The sequence below is a fragment of the Gopherus flavomarginatus genome, chromosome 2 (assembly GCF_025201925.1).
Source record: "Gopherus flavomarginatus isolate rGopFla2 chromosome 2, rGopFla2.mat.asm, whole genome shotgun sequence".
In the NCBI taxonomy this organism is placed as follows: Eukaryota; Metazoa; Chordata; order Testudines; family Testudinidae; genus Gopherus; species Gopherus flavomarginatus.
The window spans coordinates 63889751-63910087 of NC_066618.1; the positions used below are offsets into that span (position 1 = coordinate 63889751).

Here is a 20337-nt window from a genome sequence, read left to right on the forward strand (position 1 = left end):
TGATCTGCAATATTAACTACCAAAATAAGCAAATAACTTGTGTAATCAATATGACATTTTGTGGTTTTAGCCTTTATAAGCTTGGTAAAATTTGTAAAGGGCAGAGCAGTTTATCCCTTGCATGGGATTTCTGTTCTCCCTGTGTGCATACTTGTACTCTTGTTTTATCAATAAAGGTGCCTTGACCTGTCTGACCAAAATCGAATGGGTGGTGGTCTTTTCCACAACAGGAAGATAGGCCATTGACCCTCCTGGGTGGTGCCCTGAAGAAGAGAGAGATAGGTTGTGTGTGTGTGTGAGAGCGAGACAACCATTGATCACTTCAAGCTGGGCAGGAAGAGAATGTGCCTAACATTCCCAGCCCTAGGGGAGAGAAGCAGGAACCATGGCAGCTGGACTGAGTTTAGGGAGGAAAGTACATATGAGGGTTGGGCACCACATGGTCAGGATGGTGACTGGTGCAGAGCAGCCAGGAGGGAGCACTGCAGGGTAGGGGGCGAGGTGTGCATGGTAGTTGGCAGGCATCACAAGCATCTGGAGAGAGGTGCTTCCTCCGTCAACTCATTCAGTAAAAGTTGATCCCCCAGCTACTAGTGTTGCTGCCACCTCTGAGGCCATATGGTGCCTAGCTGGCTGGGCTCCTCCTACACCCCATGGCAGAGGTGCTTGGGCAGCTGCTGGCTGGCAGGGGTAGTGCTGCCTCTCTGGGTCTGTCCACATGCTGCCTGTCAGGGCAGGAGGTACCAGTGAGTGGCATATATAGTAGGCCAGGAGAGGCTGTGCTTTCCCCAACAGCCCAACATGGCCCTGCCCACGTTCTGTCTGGAAGACCCACCCCCCTCACTGCTTGCCCTTGCCCTTCCCCCTTGGCCCCAACCCAGGCAGGCTGATTGCTTGTCTTCATGGCAGTGTGCTGGGGCTAGGATAGATGTGGCTGGGATTTGGGGTGGCTGGGGCCATGCTGCTCGACCACAGTGGGGGAGCTGGGGCTGCCCACCTTGTGCTTGAGGGGGAAAGGGGGGGCAGGGCTGGCAGCCATGGGGTGCTTGTGGCTCTGGCAGGGGAAGGAGAGCTGGGAGTGGCTGGGGGCTAGCCTCTCTGAGCCAGCAGCTTACCCGCTGCCCCTGGTGGTGCTGGACAGTTGCATCAGAAGCAGTGCTATAGGTGATGGAATTGCTAGCTCTGGGGGATGGAGGGGACAGGTGCTGCCTCGGGGTGGGGGGTAGTGGCATGGGGTGAAGAGGTGTTAGCTTTGGGGTGGAGCGTGCCATGGGGGAGGTAGGTGTTGGCTTGGGAGCGATGTGTCATGAGGGGAGGTGCTGGCTCATGGGGTGTGGGTACTATGGGGGCAGGAGGTGCTGGCTGTGAAGAGGGCCGTAGGGGTAGGGGGAAGGAGGTTCTGTTGCTAGGGGGAAGGGATGCTACTGCAGAGCTGGCTCTGAGGGTGCTGGTTGCGGGGAGGAGATGACTGTGCCCAGGGAATGGTGTTTCCTCTGCCAGGCCTTTTTTCCTGTGAAGGCCCCAGCCAGCAGCCCAAACTGCACCACTCTCTTCCTGTAGTGCCCGAGGCAGAATGGGGCCAGGATGGCTTAATCCCATCCCTTGAGCCATAGCAAAGGGCCTAGTCCTGCCTGCCAATAAGGAGGGAGCAAAGTGGTGAAGAGAAGCAGATCACATTTGTGGTGCACGATCACGTGATAGGCCTCCCATCCCACACCCCACGTACCTGACTCCAGCTATAAGGCCTCACCTGCCCAGGGTGACCAGATAGGAAATATGAAAAATCAGGAAAGGGTGGGTGAGTAACAGGAGCTTATATGAGAGACCTCAAAATCAGGACTGTCTCTATAAAATTGGGACATCTGGTCACCTTACCTTCCCTCCACACACTTGATTTGTCACATGCTCCTAGGTTGTAGAGGCCCTAGCTCATGGAGCTAAGCACTATCAGGGATCAGCAATCTTCAGCATGCCGCCCACCAGGCCGGTTTGTTTACCTGCTGCATCCGCAGGTTCAGCCAAATACAGATCCAGTGGCCACGATTCGCTGCTACAGGCCACTGGGGGCTGTGTGAAGTGGTGTGGGCTGACAGCTGGCCGCTGCTTCCCACCGCCCCCATTGGCCTGGAATGGCGGACCATGGCCAGTGGGAGCTGTGATTGGCCAAACCTGTGGATATGACAGGTAAACAAACGAGCCTGGCCCCATAGCATGCTTACCCTGGCAAGCCATGTGCCAAAGGTTGCCCACCCCGCTTGAGGCCTCAAGTGACACCACTGGTAGTTGAGGGGTAGGTAAGAGGAAACATCTAAAAGACCATTGCTGGGGGGTTTGGGAGGAGGGAGTCAAAGCAGTGCAGAAGGGACCTTGGAGGGGAGGGCAATTGGAGATAAGTGAGGGGAAGCAGGTAGGGTTGGCTAGGCTTCTGGTTTTCGACAGGAACTCCTGGTTGGACAGGGACCCTAGTGGCTCCAGTCAGCAGAGTTGACTAGGCCATTTGAAGTCCAATCAGCAGTGAAGTGGGGCTAAGGCAGGCTCCCTGCCTGCCGCTGCTTTGCACAGCTCCCGGAAGCAGCCATCCAAAGTCTTGAAATAAACTCAGGCATGCCTGACTCCAGCCCCTTGGGAAATGGTGCCTGGTCCTGTCCTGAGATGCCACCCTAGATATATTGACTTGAGCTTTATTTATGGCCTCATGGGAAGTTCTCACACGTGTTCATTCAACTTTGCTGCTATCTCCCGTTTTGTCTTCCTTTGATGAGTCCTCCTGAAGGCATAGGACCACAGTGGCAGATAACCAGTAACATATAGGACCCTTAAACAGAAAAAGTCCTTGCTACTAGATAAGAGCCATTTCCTACTCTCCTTTCAGTTCCATTACCCAAGCAATTCTGAGTTTGTGTACTACTATGGTGGATCCTGAAGTGTCAATGGAAGAATTCTGGATAGAAAGTTTATGCAAGTCTCTCTTTAGCCACATTTCCCTCTGTTCACCAATAGATGGGGACAGAAAGCACCTTCCATTCTGGAGCAGATCTGTGGCCATTCTACTCTCTGGGTATGCCTACACAGCATTTTGGAGCCAGCAGAAGCAAGCTTCCCAGCCAGGTCAACAGACTTGGGTTAGCAAGGCTTGCACTAGTGCTCTAAAAGTAGCTGCGTAGACAGTGTTGAATCCGTGGCTCAGACTGGAGCTCCAGGCTCTGAAGCCTAAGGAAGGGAGTGGTAGCATCTGGGGAAGAATGGGGACACAGCCCTCATAAAATCCATCAGTCTAACCCAGTCACTGAAATCCCTGAACAAAATACTGTACGCAAGCTTCTCCCAAATAATGTAAAAGGATTTCAGTCAAACGGCAACTCGTGCCATGGACTCTAACTGCCCAAAAGACTTACTACGTCCATAATGTATAAAACACAATTATAAATTACGCTTCTGTTTTCACATCAAATGTTTAATTCAAACAGTTGATAACTTACATAGTTACAATGAAAATGCTTTCAAAGAGGTAGTGATTGGCAGTTAAGCAGCAAAGTAGGCTTAATTATTATTAAAGAAAGGGACTTCTGCCACTCCACTCACAAATCAAACACATGACTACAGTAAATGATAGACAGTGTGTGTCTGTAATAAGGTAATTACACGGCCTTTGCCACCACAGAAGCTGAGCAGCTCACAATCTTAATGTATGTACCCTCAGAGCATCCTGTGAGGTGGGGAAGTGTTTTCTCTGTTTTACAGATGGGGAATGGAGGCACAGAGCCCGGGGATCAGATTTTTAAAGGTATTTAGGTGCTCAAAGATGCAGATAGGCACCTAATGGAATTTCCAAAAGCGCCAAAGCAGTTTAGGCACCTAATGGCCATTGAAATCTTGTCTTGTAAATCCCTGGGTGTCAATCTTTGATAATCTGGCCCTAAATGACATACTTAAAGACACATAGGAAGGGAGCAGGGAACTGAACTCCAATCTCCTTAATCCCAGGCTAGCACCCTAACTACTGAACCATTCATCCTGCCTAGGCACACTTCCACAATGCTACCTTTCACTTTACGATCCACTGTGTGCAGTATAAGAACATGATCCTCAGTCGTAACTCAAATCTTCCCAAAACAACATTTGCAATCATTTGCATTGTATTTTTAGAGCACAGGGACATTTTATCTCCATTCACACAATGAGGAAAAAAACAACAATTAGGATTAAAGAGGACAGATAGCAAAGTAATGCACTGAGAATTACTTTTATTGAAAAAACCACCACACTGAAGAGGTCAGAAGGGTATAATAAGTATTTGTCTGGACTGAACCAGGTTGAAGCACATACATACACATCAAAAGGAATCATTACATTTTTAAGGGAGAGTTTAGGGTGCAATTTAAACATAGCATGCTGCTGAAACTTGCTAACTGGCACAAAAAGTGATCAGCAAAGATGCTGTAGTGAGGTCTAATCACTAATTTGATTAGTGTTAGGAAAGTAAATGAGAGACATGGAGTATTTGCTATACTGTGCAGATTGCCATAAATCAATCTAAACTACTATTGACAAAATAAACGCCTGATTCCGCAAGGTGCTGAGTTCAGTAGTACTTGAGGGCGTTCTGCAGGACCAGGCCCTAAACGAACAAAGAACATGCTGGGATGCAGTGCCCTTGTATTTTTCATGTTCATTTACTCACCCACTTGGTTACAAAATTCAGTGATTTGCAGTTGTCTCCCAGGAATACGAGTGTGAATTGGCAGGATTCTATAGCACTGAAAAAACTGGCATTTATTAGTGCAGTATTTCAACTATTATTCTGGGTTTTTCTTTATTCCCCTCAGATGGTCCCACCTAAGGCATAAAATCCATACAATGCAATATAAAGAATGAATGGGGAAAAGCTAGGTTCTTTCATGGTTACAGCTTTCACTGAAGACTCCATCATTTCGAGGTTAATGTTTGATAGGGCGAACAGCCTTTGAACTATAAGAAATCTTCCTGTGTCAGTGAGAGGGGCCAGGGCAGGATCTCTCAGTGTCAAAGTGCCATCAGTTGAAGCGACATTAGGCTGTATTTATAGAGAGACAGAAAGAGATGTTAAAGCTATTTTCATAGAGTACAGTTTCTGACATCATACAACTTTGCTCTCTGCAGTAAAACTCAGGAGGCTCAGGTTCTGTTAAAAACAAGAAAATATCTTGTCTTGCTGCCAAAAAGGTACATTTAGGTAGGGTAAAGATTAACCAATGTGATACACTCAGCCTGAATGGAGACTTAAGCTCATGCAGACAGATTCTCAGAAGCATCCACTATTTTTAGATGCCTCCATTTTTGGTGTTCAAATTTGAGACAACATGAGCCTGGCTTTCAAAGGAGTTGACACCCTGCTGCTCCTGGTGACCTCTCTGGGAGTTTTGGTGCTTGGCAAATCTAAAAATCAGGCCCAAGGTATCTCAGACTGGCACTGACAGTTGAGGCACTCGTTTTGCCCCAACACTCATTTGAAGTAGGGGCTTGGTGTTAAAGGAAAATTATGATTTAACTGCAACCCTTTTACTCAAAAGCAACTGAGTGAAGCCTCTTGCTCAGATCCTCACTGTGGGGGCTACTATTTTCCCTAGTGCCCTACAGAGAATGCCATTGCTCCAATAGGGTGAGACCCACATCATCTTTTCTGGCCACTATTGACGTAAGCCCATGGACCAGCAATTGAGAGGGTGTTGTGACAATTTCAGCTGGCCAAAGAACTTCCAAAGAAGTTCTGAAGCTCAGGCTTACAACCATGCATGGTTGTATAACAGGACAGAGTGGTGCACGGCCAAGAGCACTCTACAGCCTCAGCAGGCCTCTGATCTCAGCCCAACACCTGCCCACAGTGAAAGAGTTCCCGTCATTCTGCATCCAAACGGCAAGTTCAGCTCTTCCCACAACTGACTTTCCACTCTGATTGTTCTTCACAAGCCTGCTTATAGTTCCCTACCAAGGTTGTGTTACTGAACCCAACTGGGATCTCCCACCCCTCTCCTCACAACCTCTCACTTAAAGTATTGTAACAGGCCAGCTCAGAGCTTCTGCACTTCAAACTTACCACTGCCCACATATTACTGTTTGCACAATGCAATCCCTACCTCACCTGCCTCTGATGCCCACTGCAGGTTTTTGGTTTATGAAGTGGTCTAATTAGATGTTTAGTAAAATAAAATTGTAACCTTTGACACTCAAACCAGAGTTCCTATTTTCTCTTGCTTCACATTTGATGTAGTTTTCTACATGCCACAAGATGTCAGAAGGAGGAAATCCAGTTTTGGTTTAAACTAGCTGCATTGTTAGTCATTTTAACACACTGGACCAGATGGTGACTAGGCTTAATCAATGCCTATGGATTTAATTTGTAGCATATTCTGACCTCTCCTTTATTTAATGACAGATTAAATCAGCCAGAGCCTACAAACTCCTCACAGTCACTAAGACTGACCTCTGAACACCAAGGTAGTCCACTCCCTTTTGGATTACTTACCAAACAACACAAGGCAGGGATTATTTGTATATCACAGCAAGCACGCAGCAGAGCCAGTGTGCAGTCAGACAATTCTGTGGAAGGAGATACAAAAAGGAGAAGAGTTAGTTTCAATGATCTCTGAAGCAGGCTGGTTGCTAAAAAGGAGACTGTAGGAATGTATATGAATAAACTAAGTCTACACACAGAGTTACGAAATTCCACTGCTGGGCAGTGACAGACCCACTGCTTCTCCTGAGTGCTGCGTTGATTAGCTCTGGAGACTAACCACAAACCCACCACTGAAGGCAATTACGTGTTTTACTGAGCCCTGCCAGCGTGCTCTGTGCCACACATCCATAAGAGGCAAATCTAGTCCCTTCCTTGAGCATGTAAAGGCTCTTGAGGCAGCAGAAGCAGCCTTCCAAGGGGAGCAAAACAACCTAACTGGCTTCAAGACTGAGCTTGATACGTTTATAGAAGGGATGGTGTGATGACATTGTCTACAACAGCATGTAGCTGATCTGTGACTGCTAGCAGCAAATAGCTCCAACAGCCAGTGACTGGCCACTAGATGGGGAGGGCTCTGAGTTACTACAGAAAATTCTTTCCCAGGTATCTGGCTGGTGGGTCTTGCCCACATGCGCAGGGTCTAACTGACGGCCATATTTGAGGTCGGGAAGGAATTTTCCCCCACATCTGATTGGCAGAGATTCTAGGGGAGTTTTCCAACTTCCTCTGCAGCATGGGTCACGGGTCACTTGCAGGTCTAAACTAGTGCAAATGGGTTCTCTGTAACTTGAGGTCTTGTACTCATGGTTTGAGGAGTTCAGTAACTCAGCCAGAGGTTAGGGGTCTATTACAGGAGTGGGTGGGCAAGGTTCTATGGCCTGGAACGTACAGGGGGTCAGACTAGATGATCATAATGGTCCCTTCTGGCCTTACCACCTCTGAGACTATGTGTGGGGAAATGGACGCTAGGACCTGCACTGTGTACATTCTCCATGTGTTGCAGAGTCCTGTTCTGTGTGAACTTCCAGAGCAGCAGCGTACTGGGCAGTGCAAGTAGGTTGGCAGAGGGGTGGAGCCAGGAGGGCTATGTAAGCCTTTGGGTGCTAAAGGCAGCTTTCCAGCCTGGCTGAGAGAATTTCTCTCCTGCCTATCCTAGTGCCAGGCATGGTATTAGGTCTGGGTGCTGGACAGAGGATTTGGGCCTAAAGGAAGACAGGGTCCCTGCCCCAATATTAATATGAGACACAGCGTGTACATTCCACATAATTATAATTCCCCAATGGAAAACAGCTACAAAACAGCTTTCTGGTTACTGATACTGCCTCAGGTACACATGAAATGTCAGATCTAGATATTATGTCCAGAGCCAGGTTACATTTCAGTAACTGTACATTACTTTTAATAGAATCTGACAAGTATCGGTGGGTCTGTTTTGTTCAATTTCTTTTGACTCTCTGCAACTAGCTCATGCTTTCAATGTCTCTCTCATCTTTCATAAACTGGCACCATGTACAGTTGCATGGAAACTGACCTTCCACTGTACAGTGCTACATATTTACCCAATATCACACTTCACTGCCTCTCAACACCTGTCTTAATGGAACAAAGATTTTTATGAGAAAAAGTTGGATTTGCAGGTGGCTTTAATTAATACTGTACTGCCAATTTCATTGTGAGAGTGGCATTTATTTACATTTATGAGTAATTTCCTTTTTCTGTGGCAGCAAAATAACCCTCTAATTACAGATCTACATGTTTAAGTATTTTTGCTAAATATGGTTTTTACTTTAACATAAGCCACATATTCAGCAAATACAAGGAAGCCAGCACCAACAATGCAACCCTGAGACACTAGATATGAAGGATTCTGACGCACAGTGAGAACAGTAATTCATTTACAAAACTGAGTGAAAAGCTTTGGCTTCAATGAAAACTCAAATCAAATGATTTCTAGGGAATGTTAAATTTTACTTGTAAAAATATTCATTGAAGGGTGTTTGAATTTAATTCTTAGCCTGAATCATAAAGTGCTTTCTTCTCTATCCACCCTAGTCCCATAAAACTGAAACCAAAATCAATATATGTACTGAAGCTACCCAGCTGTTACAATTTACCTACAAAATAAAAATTCCGGCTGTACACAAAAGAGGAGTTTTTAAGTGGGAAAGCTGCAACTATCTCCATTGTACCTGCCACTGCACTGATCAGGATGTGAGCAGCTGAGAAGAGTCCCTTATAATGAAGTTGGTCTTTCTGCAACAGCTCATTCTGTAAACTGTACCCGACCAGCTGCAAGAAGTCAGTTAGGTTTTGCTGCTGTAGAGGTTTCAACTCCTTCAGGTCTGTAAAATCTGGTTCCTCTCCTGTGAAAATACTATCTAACTGGAAAGAGGAAAAGATACAACATTAGGTTCTCACATTTTAAACTAGACAGAGAAACAAGCCCTGATCTTCCTCCCACTGAAGTCAACGAAAAAACTTGTTAAAAAAATACTTACAAAAGAAGTGTTTGAATAGAGGGACATGTTAGCTCTATTTTTAACATTATTTTTAGAAGGAAAAAAAAAAAAAAAAAGGTTCCATCCTCTTACCATCTCCTCCAGTGCAGTCACCATTTCTTCATGATGCAAGAGCTCATAAAATATTTTATTTAAAGCTCCTTGCTTGTCTTCTGGAAGCTTCACAAAGGGTTGGAACTGCATCTTTAACAGCAACAGATCTTTCCAAGACAGAAACACAATGTTAAAAACTCATGATTCTTACAAGTGCCAGTATATGCAACTTAAAATCTGTAATTAACCACTAATCTCTAGAATTCATAATGAAATGTTAGTAAAACACATCTGTAACCAAATCTGTCCTAATGACCTTTGCAAATTAATGAAGTGTCAGTGCAAACTGAGAGAATAAAATAAAATACTGTTATTAGGAATCAATATTCAATTTTAAGATTTCAATATTTTATACTGTTTTTCACATGAAAGCTGTTAATGATTCCCAATAGGATGTTCATTTTTAGAACTAGGTAGTCTCACTTCTCAACCAGAATATTTTATTCTGCAACTGTTTCATGTTATAGTAAAATATCATAAATAACTAAGGCTGATGGTGTTGTTCATACTTCAAATTAAAATCTCAGACAGTAACACTATTTCTTACTGTCCTCATATTTCATCACAGGCTTTATACACTTTTTTTTTTTTGGTCAAAGGAGAAAAGTTTAGTTAGCTTCAAGAGGATCTCTATGTTTTACATAATATTTAATCTATTCCAGTATGTAGTTTAGAAACTCAGCTAGTTTATTAGATTCCTTTCCCTGCAATGCAAACGTGGCATTAAGCCAAGATGTTTTATGAGTAGCAAATCATCATTCCAGCTGTGAGTTCCAGTCAACAGAACTTTAGGGCTTGGGGTTTTTTTTTTTTTTTTTTTATCCCTGAGGATGCCTGATGTTACTTTTAAAGCCATACCACTACATGTAACATTTGTCAACAAACAAATGATCTTTAAAGATGCCTATTTCACATCAATAATTATAAGATATTGAAAAACAATTTTACTATAGGTAGTGTCTCTACATATGGTTCAACCAAATAACTATACAAATAATAGAACATCATGATGGGAGGAAAAGCGGGACAGGTCAAACACCTGCCCCAAATTATTCCAATATAAAGAAGTTTTTATAAGCATTTCAGTGAATAGGCTAATCAAATAAAGAAACAGAATGACAATTCTTTAACAGGCACAGAGGGTAATAAAGAACAGTGCAACACAGTCCTTCACACAAAAATGTTATCCCTACAAAGAGATAAATTTCTCTTAAGCAAGTCTACACTAGAGAAGAATAGGATTTATTCTAGTACAATAAAATGGTTATTTTGGCCATAATTTACTGACTTAACTGTGAACTCAGGGCCAAATTCAGAGGTGACATAACTGGTAAATCACACCTTGGTATGTGGAAGTGGGTGTAAAGGCAGGACTACAGGAGAAAATATAAAAGAGGGATGGGGCCTCCTTTGTTTTACACCTTCTTACTCCTTCCTGTTTGTTGTTTTTCTTGGTACAGCCATATCCTTCCACTCCCTAATCACTTAAATCATGTATCAACATGCAATTCACACTGCCATTTAGCTTGCATCTGAATTTAGTCCAACTCTGATTTTTTCCAGGTTTCTCAGAACTCAGGTTCAGGAAGAAAAAAAAAACAAAACAGCTTTGTATTTCTGGACATGTCAAACAACCTTCACCCGAGAAGCTTTACTAAGAGAATATTTGACACATGATGTGAAAACATTCTCAATGAGCATTTTTCAGTGCCAACATAAATTACTAATCTTGTGCAGTTTAGCAACGATATAACAAAACTGATGCAAAACCAAACTTGTATCAGGTTATATTTATGACAAACGGTAACAAACATGTTCCTAGGAGATATACAACTTATTCCGATTCCCTTCATACATTCCAGAAGTACAATATCTTCATGTTTTTTTAAGTGATCACCATGGAGTTATTGCTAAGTGGCTATTAAAACAGGACATAATTTCTATGTACTATTTTGCAAGAATATCTCCTTCTGTTATCTTGCTTAAGACTCTTAAGTGTAATCAAATAAAGTGTTTCTGGTAATACCTTGTTTCAGTACACTTAAGGAAACATCGCTGGGAATGATGTTTCTATCTCCAGAGTGCCTGTCACTATCCACAGCGTCTGGCTGATATAGAAAGGAAGAGTCTCTAATCGGTAAAGAATATGGGTAAGATGAGCCTTCTGTGTTTTCTCTTTCAAAACCTCCTTCTTGCTCATCTAGCAGGCAGAATTCTGTAATTAGAAACAAGCGAATAAATAAATAAAACCACATGAGTGTACAGAAGCAAATATTAATGATTGTACTTTCAATGTAGGCGTTAGAAACGTGCATTCAGGAAGGCTATGTATCCCATTTCTTGTATGGAAAAAAAAAAGTCAGTCACTGTCTACATGAACTACTATACATTATATGTTGGTGCGTGTTTAGAACAGTGCTGTGCACAGATCTGCCTTGATGTAAATGGAAACACGTACTAACTACAGAACCTGAGACAAGATTTTGTGGACATATTTAATAATCCGTTCAGCAAATACCAAGAAAAGCAGCAACCTGGTAAATTAGCACAGCAATGCTCCTTGTGGACAATGAAAACCTGCATACTGTATATGAAGGAAGGAGCTATATATTTCTCACATTATCTATAAAACTACTAGATGTTATACACAGTGGCTCAGATCACCCTTTCTTGCAGGAAACCCTCGTGAAAGAGCTACAGATCAGAAACTCCATAAGCATCCCTCAGAGCCTTGCCCTGGTCCTTCTATCAGTGTGCCGCACTGCTTTGGGAAGGCTGGAGGTCCATCCCTAAGCCCCACAGATCAGTGGGAGGCCAGGTCCATGTCAGCTCAGTAGCAGCCTGACTCCCACAGAGTTGCATCACTAGGGTCTTCCTCCGGCCATGGATGCTTCCAGGACGACTCTTCAAGGGAGACACTCACTGTGGAGGAGACTCCATGGGAAAGGAAATATAGCTTCAAGCTGCATTACGTTCCAGTCTAGTCTCTGTGAGTTCACAATGGGCTGATGTGCATCCTCTACCCCACCCAATGTGGGGCTGCCACCTCCCTGCCCCCAGCCAGATTTCTATGTTTGATACAGGAAAGGAGGCAGGAGCAGTGCCACAGAAGGCACTGATCCACCCTTCTGCGAAGGAAAGGAGACGTGTGCTGAGGATCCCTTCTCCACTCAATTCAGAGGGCACAATCTGACTTAAACAGAAGACACTTGCTAGTAACAGAGTACAGTCTACCCAACAATGTTCAGCTTTACAGTTCTTCAAACAGTAACTATCCTGAGAGTTACACAAGTTTCATTTTAAAGATGGGGAAACCAAAGCAGAGATTAAAGACACAAAAGGGAGCCATTATCAGAGCCAGGATTAGAATGTACAAGTTTGTAACTTCCAGACCTATACTCAGGCTACTATGCCATGCCCAAAAGAATAATATATGTGAAATAATCCAAGACCCTGTATGTTATTACAAAATTTAATGGCCCCAAAAGATATTGAACCATACATTATCCATGGCATTTTGTAGCAAACTAAATGGGCAGACTAAAAAAAAAAATTAAAAAAAAATAGGAAGTCAGTTTTAAAGTAGTATGTGACAAAGAGAGAGGAAAGTCCAAAAGTAAACAGGTATTTCAAAGGGCGAGGGTGGAAAGAAATCTCTGCTACAGAAAGAGGAAAAAACAACCTTTCAGAAAGCTGCTGTCACCTGTAAAACAACTTAAAGGTGAAAGCAACTTATAGAGGAACAGAAAGAGATTAACACAAATAAAAGTCTCTCAGCAAGGGCAGCAACCAAGACATTACTGACTAAGGAGTATAGTCTTGTCTCAATGTGCTTATGTTACTTCCATTACTGTTAATGCAGTGGGTCTCAAACTTTTTTTTACTGGTGACCCCTTTCACATAGCAAGCCTCTGAGTGCAACCCCCCTAATAATTAAAACACATTGTTTAATATATTTAAGCACCATTATAAATGTTGGAAGCAAGCGGAGTTTGGGGTGAAGGTTGACAGCTCGTGACCCTCCATGTAATGACCTCATGACCCCCTGAGGGGTCCTGACCCCTAGCTGGAGAACTCCTGTGTTAATCAGATATACATATGCACAACTGAGGGCTTGTCTACATCACAAAGTTGCAGCGCTGGTGAGGGGGTTACAGCGCTGCAACTTAGGAGGTGTACACATCTGCAGGGCACCACCAGTGCTGCAACTCCCTGTTTGCAGCGCTGGCCGTACTCCCGTTTTGTCTCGGGTGTAGAGGATCCAGCGCTGCGCTGGTAATCAAGTGTAGACACTTACCAGCGCTTTTCTTGACCTCCGTGGAATAAGCAGGTATCCCAGCATACCTGAGGAAGCCTCTGGTAATCAAGCTGGTCTCCTTCCCCAGTTTGCTCTCGCGTTCCCCGAACCCCGAGCAAGCAGGTCTCCTTCCCTGCGGTTTGCAGGGTGGTTCGGGGAACGCGAGAGCAAACCGCGGCGAAGCTGGTCTCCTTCCCCGGTTTGCTCTCGCGTTCCCCGAACCCGAGCAAGCAGGTCTCCTTCCCTGCGGTTTGCAGGGTGGTTCGCGGAACGCGAGAGCAAACCGCGAAAGGAGACCAGCTTCGCCGCGGTTTGCTCTCGCGTTCTCCGAACCCCCGAGCAAGCAGGTCTCCTTCTCTGCGGTTTGCAGGGTGGTTCGGGGAACGCGAGAGCAAACCGCGAAAGGAGACCAGCTTCGCCGCGGTTTGCTCTCGCGTTCCCTGAACAAGCAGGTCTCCTTCCCTGCGGTTTGCAGGGTGGTTCGGGGAACGCGAGAGCAAACCGCGGCGAAGCTGGTCTCCTTCCCCGGTTTGCTCTCGCGTTCCCCGAACAAGCAGGTCTCCTTCCCTACGGTTTGCAGGGTGGTTCGGGGAACGCGAGAGCAAACCGCGGCGAAGCTGGTCTCCTTCCCCGGTTTGCTCTCTCGTTCCCCGAACCCCCGAGCAAGCAGGTCTCCTTCCCTGCGGTTTGCAGGGGGGTTCGGGGAACGCGAGAGCAAACCGCGGTGAAGCTGGTCTCCTTTCCCGGTTTGCTCTCGCGTTCCCCGAACCCCCCTTGAAGCCGCCCAACAGCGCTGCAGTGTGGCCACATCTAACACCACTTGCAGCGCTGGTTGCTGTAAGTGTGGCCACTCTGCAGCGCTGGCCCTATACAGCTGTACTAATACAGCTGTAACAACCAGCACTGCAAAATTGTAGATGTAGACATACCCTGAAGGGAGAAGCTAACACCACACACTAACTGCCCTTTACAGAAGAATGACGCCGGTGACTGAAATACATACACAGCATCATGTGAAAATAAGTGAGGCAGTCACAACTGTCAAAACTCATAACAGATCTGGATTCAAAAGCAAAACGCAAGGCCATGAAAGTTTGTATTGTTACTATTGTTCATTATTTTTATAGCACATTAAGTTTGCATGACCCTTTATGGAGGTGGGGTAAGGGCAGGGAGGATTGGAAAGTCAAAATATCATAATGCCATTATACAAGATCAATGGTGCACCCTCTCCTAGAACACAGTGATCAGTTCTTGTCACCTTATCTCAAACATGGTGGTAGAACAAAAGAGATCCAGAGATGGGCAATGAAAATGATGAGAAGCAGAGAGATTATGATGATTAAGGGGAGACATGTCAAACAATGAATGGTACAAAGAAAAATCAGCCAGGTGCTACTACTTATCCTCTCTCGTAACACAAGAACAGGGGACATAATGAAATCAAAAGGCAAAAGAAAAAAAATTAAACCCTTTAAAAAGAGAGTGTTTTTACATTCAGTGCATAATTAACCCATGGAACACACAGGCACACACACACAAAAAAATCACTGTGGTAAAAGGCTCAGCAGGATTCAGAAAAGGATTAGACATTTTTATAGCTAAGACCTCCGTGGTCATGTTAGTGAGAGAGAGAGACACAGACTCTCTCATGCCTTATGGCATAAGCCAACCACTGACAGAAATGAGAACAAACAAAACTCATGTGCAGGTTATTCCATAATTATCCATTATGGGGATCCTTCCATCTTCCTTCGAAGCAGCTAGAACTGGCCACTATCGGAGGGAAGACACTGGACTAGATTGACCTCTGGTCTTACCCAGTATGGTAATTCTTCTAGTCCTAACCAGACATTAATTCCATTCTTACTCTTGCTGAAGAGTACCTTACTCTGCAATTAGTCCCACTGGTTTCCCTGCCTACCGAAAGGAAGGGAAGGGATGGATGATCGTCACAAATACAAAACATAAAACAAAACAAAACCCAGACACTAGACATATGTTGTTTATGAGGTCCAACAAATAAAGGCAACATGAGACATATGTTGTTTGTGAAGATGGAAAGATTAGATAATTAAAATGAAAATAGGGTCAGGCAGCAGTAAAGAAAGACATCAATGAATGCACGCGTGCACACCAGCTGACAGAACACATGATATTCCCAGGGAGAGATTCCCAACTACAAACTTACTAAATAATATTTTAATACACATTGTTAATCTGTCTTATTAACACCTGATTCAGCAAGCAGTGTAGTTAACTGGGAAATGCAATTCATTTCTGTAAAGTGACTATAAAATGCACAGCCTTAGGGAATTTTCCTGTTTATCGCATCTTGACGACTTTAGGCCAAATACATTTTGTTTACAAATAAATAAAATTATATTATTATTATTACTGCCAGTCCTACAAACTCATCAGGAGATTCAAAAAAAGTCATTCAGATTCCAGCTGGTCATCATCTCCTGTAACAGACCCGAATGAAATGCATTTTAGATTTACATCTCATTTGCACCTTAAGGACATCTACAGTTCATCTCAGATGCACTTCAACTTTTCTAACTGCCTGCACTGCACACCCAACCTGGGTTCTTTCCTTCTTGCACATTATCCTCAGTAACCTCACATGGGTCTGGGATTTGTAGTGAGGATACACAAGGAGGAAGAGCCCAGATGGATGTCCAGAGCAGGGAGTTACAAAACAACAAACAAAAAACCCTGCAAACCAAACCAAAATCCCCAACCCCAAATGTATTTTTACTTGTAATCTCAGCTAATTTGATCTAGAGTAACCAAGAGAAAAAAGACTGAACATGGCAAGGATATTTTTACGGTCACTTTTCTAAGCTGATCTATATTCATTTGAATGTAGATCAGTAAAGTTCATGAACTACCAGCCTTACACTTTTGATTAGAAAAAATGATGAAGAAATAATGTTGAACAGACAATATTTGATTGACTGTTGCCTTGCATCTTATGTAGTTATTTATACTAGTGAAAAGGGAGTGCGAAGAGTGTATAAAATGCTACTAAATCAAAAGAGTAGCAGCATTTTATGCCCATTTTGCACTGGTGTAGAAGACCACGCAAGATGCAGGGCAATGAAGAACCGGGTGCTGTGAGCCTGCAGGTGAATGAAAGGCTTTACTTGAGGAGATAGCTCTTTTCCATATTAGAGCTACATGTAAAAGAAAATGGACATCGTACTTACCAAACTGACCATCACTCTTTATATATAGTTCAATTACGCCATAGGCAATCACGGTGGGAGCAGGAATCTCTAAGACCACATTGGAATCCTTTCTCACATTCCCATTTTCGCTCACTGAAACCTGAGGGACATATTCATCCACTGTTTATTTGATTCAACTACAGAGCAGCTTGCACACAAATTCAGGGTAACACCACAAATTAGATTAGGAAAACAATTAGCTCAATTCTCCACTGTGCCCTGATTTTGAAGGTCTCTCTTATATAGGCTTCTATTACCTTCCCCCCCTCCCCCGTCCCAATTTTTCACATTTGCTGTCTGGTTGCCCTAGCCCGAGTCAAGATCACATGTGATATTAGATGTCTGTGAACATTTATGCCAGCAAAGCTCTCTGTGTCTGAGCTCTGCCCTGTGGCAGGAGACAAGAGCAGCTCCTCAACCCTCAGCTTCCCAGCCCTACCGTGTGCAGGGGGCAACTTTCACTTATGCTCCTGGTGTAAAGTCCCATGACACCAGTGGAAAACTGGTCCTCGCTTCGCCATATTGCAGCTCTGCTCTGCCTGCTGTCCCATCCTGACACCCTTTCCCTCTTTACAGCCAGGCAGCACAAGAGCTGGTAGAGCAGATTAGCACAGCTAGCTAGCTCTGCCAGCTTTACACCAGTGGAGGCTCCCCCTATAGTGAGGATTTGTCAGTAGTTCTGATGATTTTGCCTCAGTTTGTCAGACAGTCATTTCAGAAGAGCTTGTAATGTACCTGAAGAAAGACAGTCAAGCAATTAGGATGCTAGTATTCCATGGAGCTGGGAGACGTGGCAAAACCTGGTTTCCAAAGTCACTTGTATCTTTAAATGAATTGGCTTCAGCTGTGCTCTTACCCCTTTAATGTGCCGTTTCTTTTAATATTTGTGTGATCTTATGTTATGGGCATGAATGTTCACAAAAGCTGAATCACAGGTCAAGAGGATTCCTGGAAACCACATTCTAGATTCACACCAGAAGAAGAGCCTGCACTCTCATCTAACAAGGGAACTCCACCGATCAGTGACAACTAAACAATGTATCGAATACTTGTGGCCCACAAGTTGTGGAGAACTATTTGCAACAGATACAGTTTAAAATATTGACAAAAATTGTCAAATACTTAAAAATAATGAATACATATGAGGAAACTGATCTGTTCTCAGAAAATTCATATGGAGGAAAAAGAGCTAAATTAATTGATAACAACATGTTTACTGCCAATTATGTGCTTAGCTCTGGCAGTTACAGAAGGAACAGACCTATTAGATCAATTATTAGATCAAGGGCAGGATATGGTCAGTTATAATATGGGTTGTCCAAAATCGGGAGGAAAAAAAAAGTGGCAGTTTTTTCAATTATTGTTTTTTTAATACTGTAACTGAGGTTTTGAAGGCATCTAATGATGTTGAAGAAATATTTGCGTGTGCTGCATGGTTGGTGGGTTGTTTTCTTTTTTACCTTTACAATTTTTGTATGGAGTCCCACCATGCCACCATATTTTTCTTCTGTCTGAACATGTTCAGATACCAAACACTTTTGAGTTGTTACTATCTTTTCTGTCAAGATACACAGTACCTCATGTTTTCTTTCTAGCACTTGTTGCAGTAAATTATTGTTTAGATTTATTGTCCTGAAATTTAAAAAAAGAAAGAAAGAAAAGTATTAATAGCATAAACACTGCAGTTGATAAAACAGCATTCTTAATTGTATACCTGGCAATCTTTGTAAGAAGCTTTTATTATTAAGTACAAATGGTTTCAGTATGAGTATCCTCCTCAAATTATGATGTTCTCTTTTGTTATCTGGTAGCAGCAAGACTGTAATTATCTGCTTGGAACAATTTAAATCCCATCATATTTAGTGATTTCTTGGTTCATCATTTCCAGCAAAAATGTCAATCGAGGCAATTATTTAGTTATTTTTGTTTAAATAAAAGCCAAATAAACTTCAGACAAATAGAAGACTCCTTTGTGATTTGAAAACAAATAAACTGATCTTGCAAACCTAAGGGCGTATCCTCAGCTGGTGGGTCAGTTGTCACTGACTTTAATGGAGCTATGGCAAGTTACATCAGCTGAAAATCTGCCCCACTAGCTTCAAAGTCTATTGCAGACTAAGAAGCATAGCCCCATTGAAGTAACTGAGTCACAGAATAGCCAATTCCCAAATAAGGACTGCAGTAAGTACCAAAAAAAGATATTTGTGTTCCCTCCAGTGGCATACCTAAGGGTGTGAGATTGAAATTACTGGCTAGTAGATAAGGAGGATGTCTAATTTTACCCAAAACACATTAATTTTCTTCTAAGGTTGCAAAATTGAGCACTCAAATGCTAAAAAAATACCAGAATTAATTTGCCTCTGTAGTCTCCCAGTCCCAGCTCCAACAATCTCCTTGTCCCAATCTACTCCTTTTCCTTCTGCCTTGCTCTGCTTTTTGTCCCCTCGGCATTTGAATCAGATAGCTTCCTCCTCCACGCCATCTGGGTGTCAGCAGGGGTGAGATATCATTGGGTACGTCTACACTACGGGATTATTCTGATTTTACATAAACCGGTTTTGTAAAACAGATTGTATAAAGTCAAGTGCACGTGGCCACTCTAAGCACATTAATTCGGCGGTGTGCGTCCATGGTTCGAGGCTAGCATCAATTTCCGGAGCATTGCACTGTGGGTAGCTATTCTGTAGCTATCCCATAGTTCCAGCAGTCTCTCCCGCTCCTTGGAATTCTGGGTAAAGATCCCAGTGCCTGATGGGGCAAAAATCATTGTCGCGGGTGGTTCTGGGTAAATGTCGTCACTCATTCCTTCCTCCGGGAAAACGACAGCAGACAATCATTTTGCGCCATTTTTCCCTGGATTGCCCTGGCAGACGCCATAGCACGGCAACCATGGAGCCCGTTCAGCTTTTTTTTTTTTTTTTTTTTTTTTTTTAAACACACACACACAGTCACCGTATGCGTACTGGATGCCGCTAACAGAGGCGTTACTGCAGCGCTACACAGCAGCATTCGTTTGCTTTTGCATGATAGCAGAGACTGTTATCAGTCGTTCTGTACCATCTGCTGCCATTGTAAATTGGCAATAAGATGACGGTTATCTGTCGTTCTGTACTGTCTGCTGCTATCATGGGTGCCCCTGGCTGAGGTCGGCCGGGGGCGCAAAGGCAAAACTGGGAATGACTCCCCAAGTCAATCTCTCCTTTATGGTTTCTAAAGATAGAGTCAGTCCTGCCTAGAATATGGGGCAAGCGTACTAGAGAACCAGTGTATCAGAGAGCACAGCTGCCTCGTGTCAGATCCCGCAGAAATGATGAGCTATATGCCATTCACGGGGGGGGTGCCCCTGCAACAACACCACCCATTGCTTCCTTGCTCCCCCAACCTTCCTGGGCTACCGTGGCAGTGTCCCCCCCATTTGTGTCATGAAGTTATAAAGAATGCAGGAATAAGAAACAGTGACTTGTTAGTGAGATAAAATGAGGGGGAGGCAGCCTCCTGGTGCTATGACAGTCCAGGCAGTACAGAATCTTTTCTTTACACAGGAAAGGGAGGGGGCTGATGGGGCTCAGCCCCCAGTTGCTATGATGAGGACGGTTACCAGCCGTTCTGTACCATCTACTGGGAATGACCAGGAAAATTTCAGACCAATCCGTTAAAGTTTGGTAAAGTTATAAAACAACTGAAAACAGGTCTTATAATGGG

The 20337-nt window shown here is 43.8% G+C and overlaps 1 protein-coding gene across 5 annotated transcripts in view; it reads right to left on the minus strand.

Annotated features, from left to right (window-relative positions):
- Positions 1 to 3433: 3433 nt before the first annotated feature.
- The window catches only part of GSDME (gasdermin E), a 35235-nt gene continuing 18331 nt past the window's right edge, over positions 3434 to 20337 (minus strand). For 3 of the 5 annotated variants that reach the window (XM_050938633.1, XM_050938634.1, XM_050938635.1), the window contains 7 exons: positions 18096 to 18267; positions 16615 to 16735; positions 11132 to 11320; positions 9085 to 9212; positions 8683 to 8875; positions 6503 to 6576; positions 3434 to 5053 (listed from right to left, as the gene is read on the minus strand). In XM_050938633.1, the coding sequence (XP_050794590.1) occupies positions 4823 to 5053; positions 6503 to 6576; positions 8683 to 8875; positions 9085 to 9212; positions 11132 to 11320; positions 16615 to 16735; positions 18096 to 18267 (1108 nt within the window). In that variant the 3' untranslated portion in view covers positions 3434 to 4822. The remainder of the gene's footprint in view (positions 5054 to 6502; positions 6577 to 8682; positions 8876 to 9084; positions 9213 to 11131; positions 11321 to 16614; positions 16736 to 18095; positions 18268 to 20337) is intronic. The other 2 variants (XM_050938636.1, XM_050938637.1) reach the window with 1 other exon arrangement.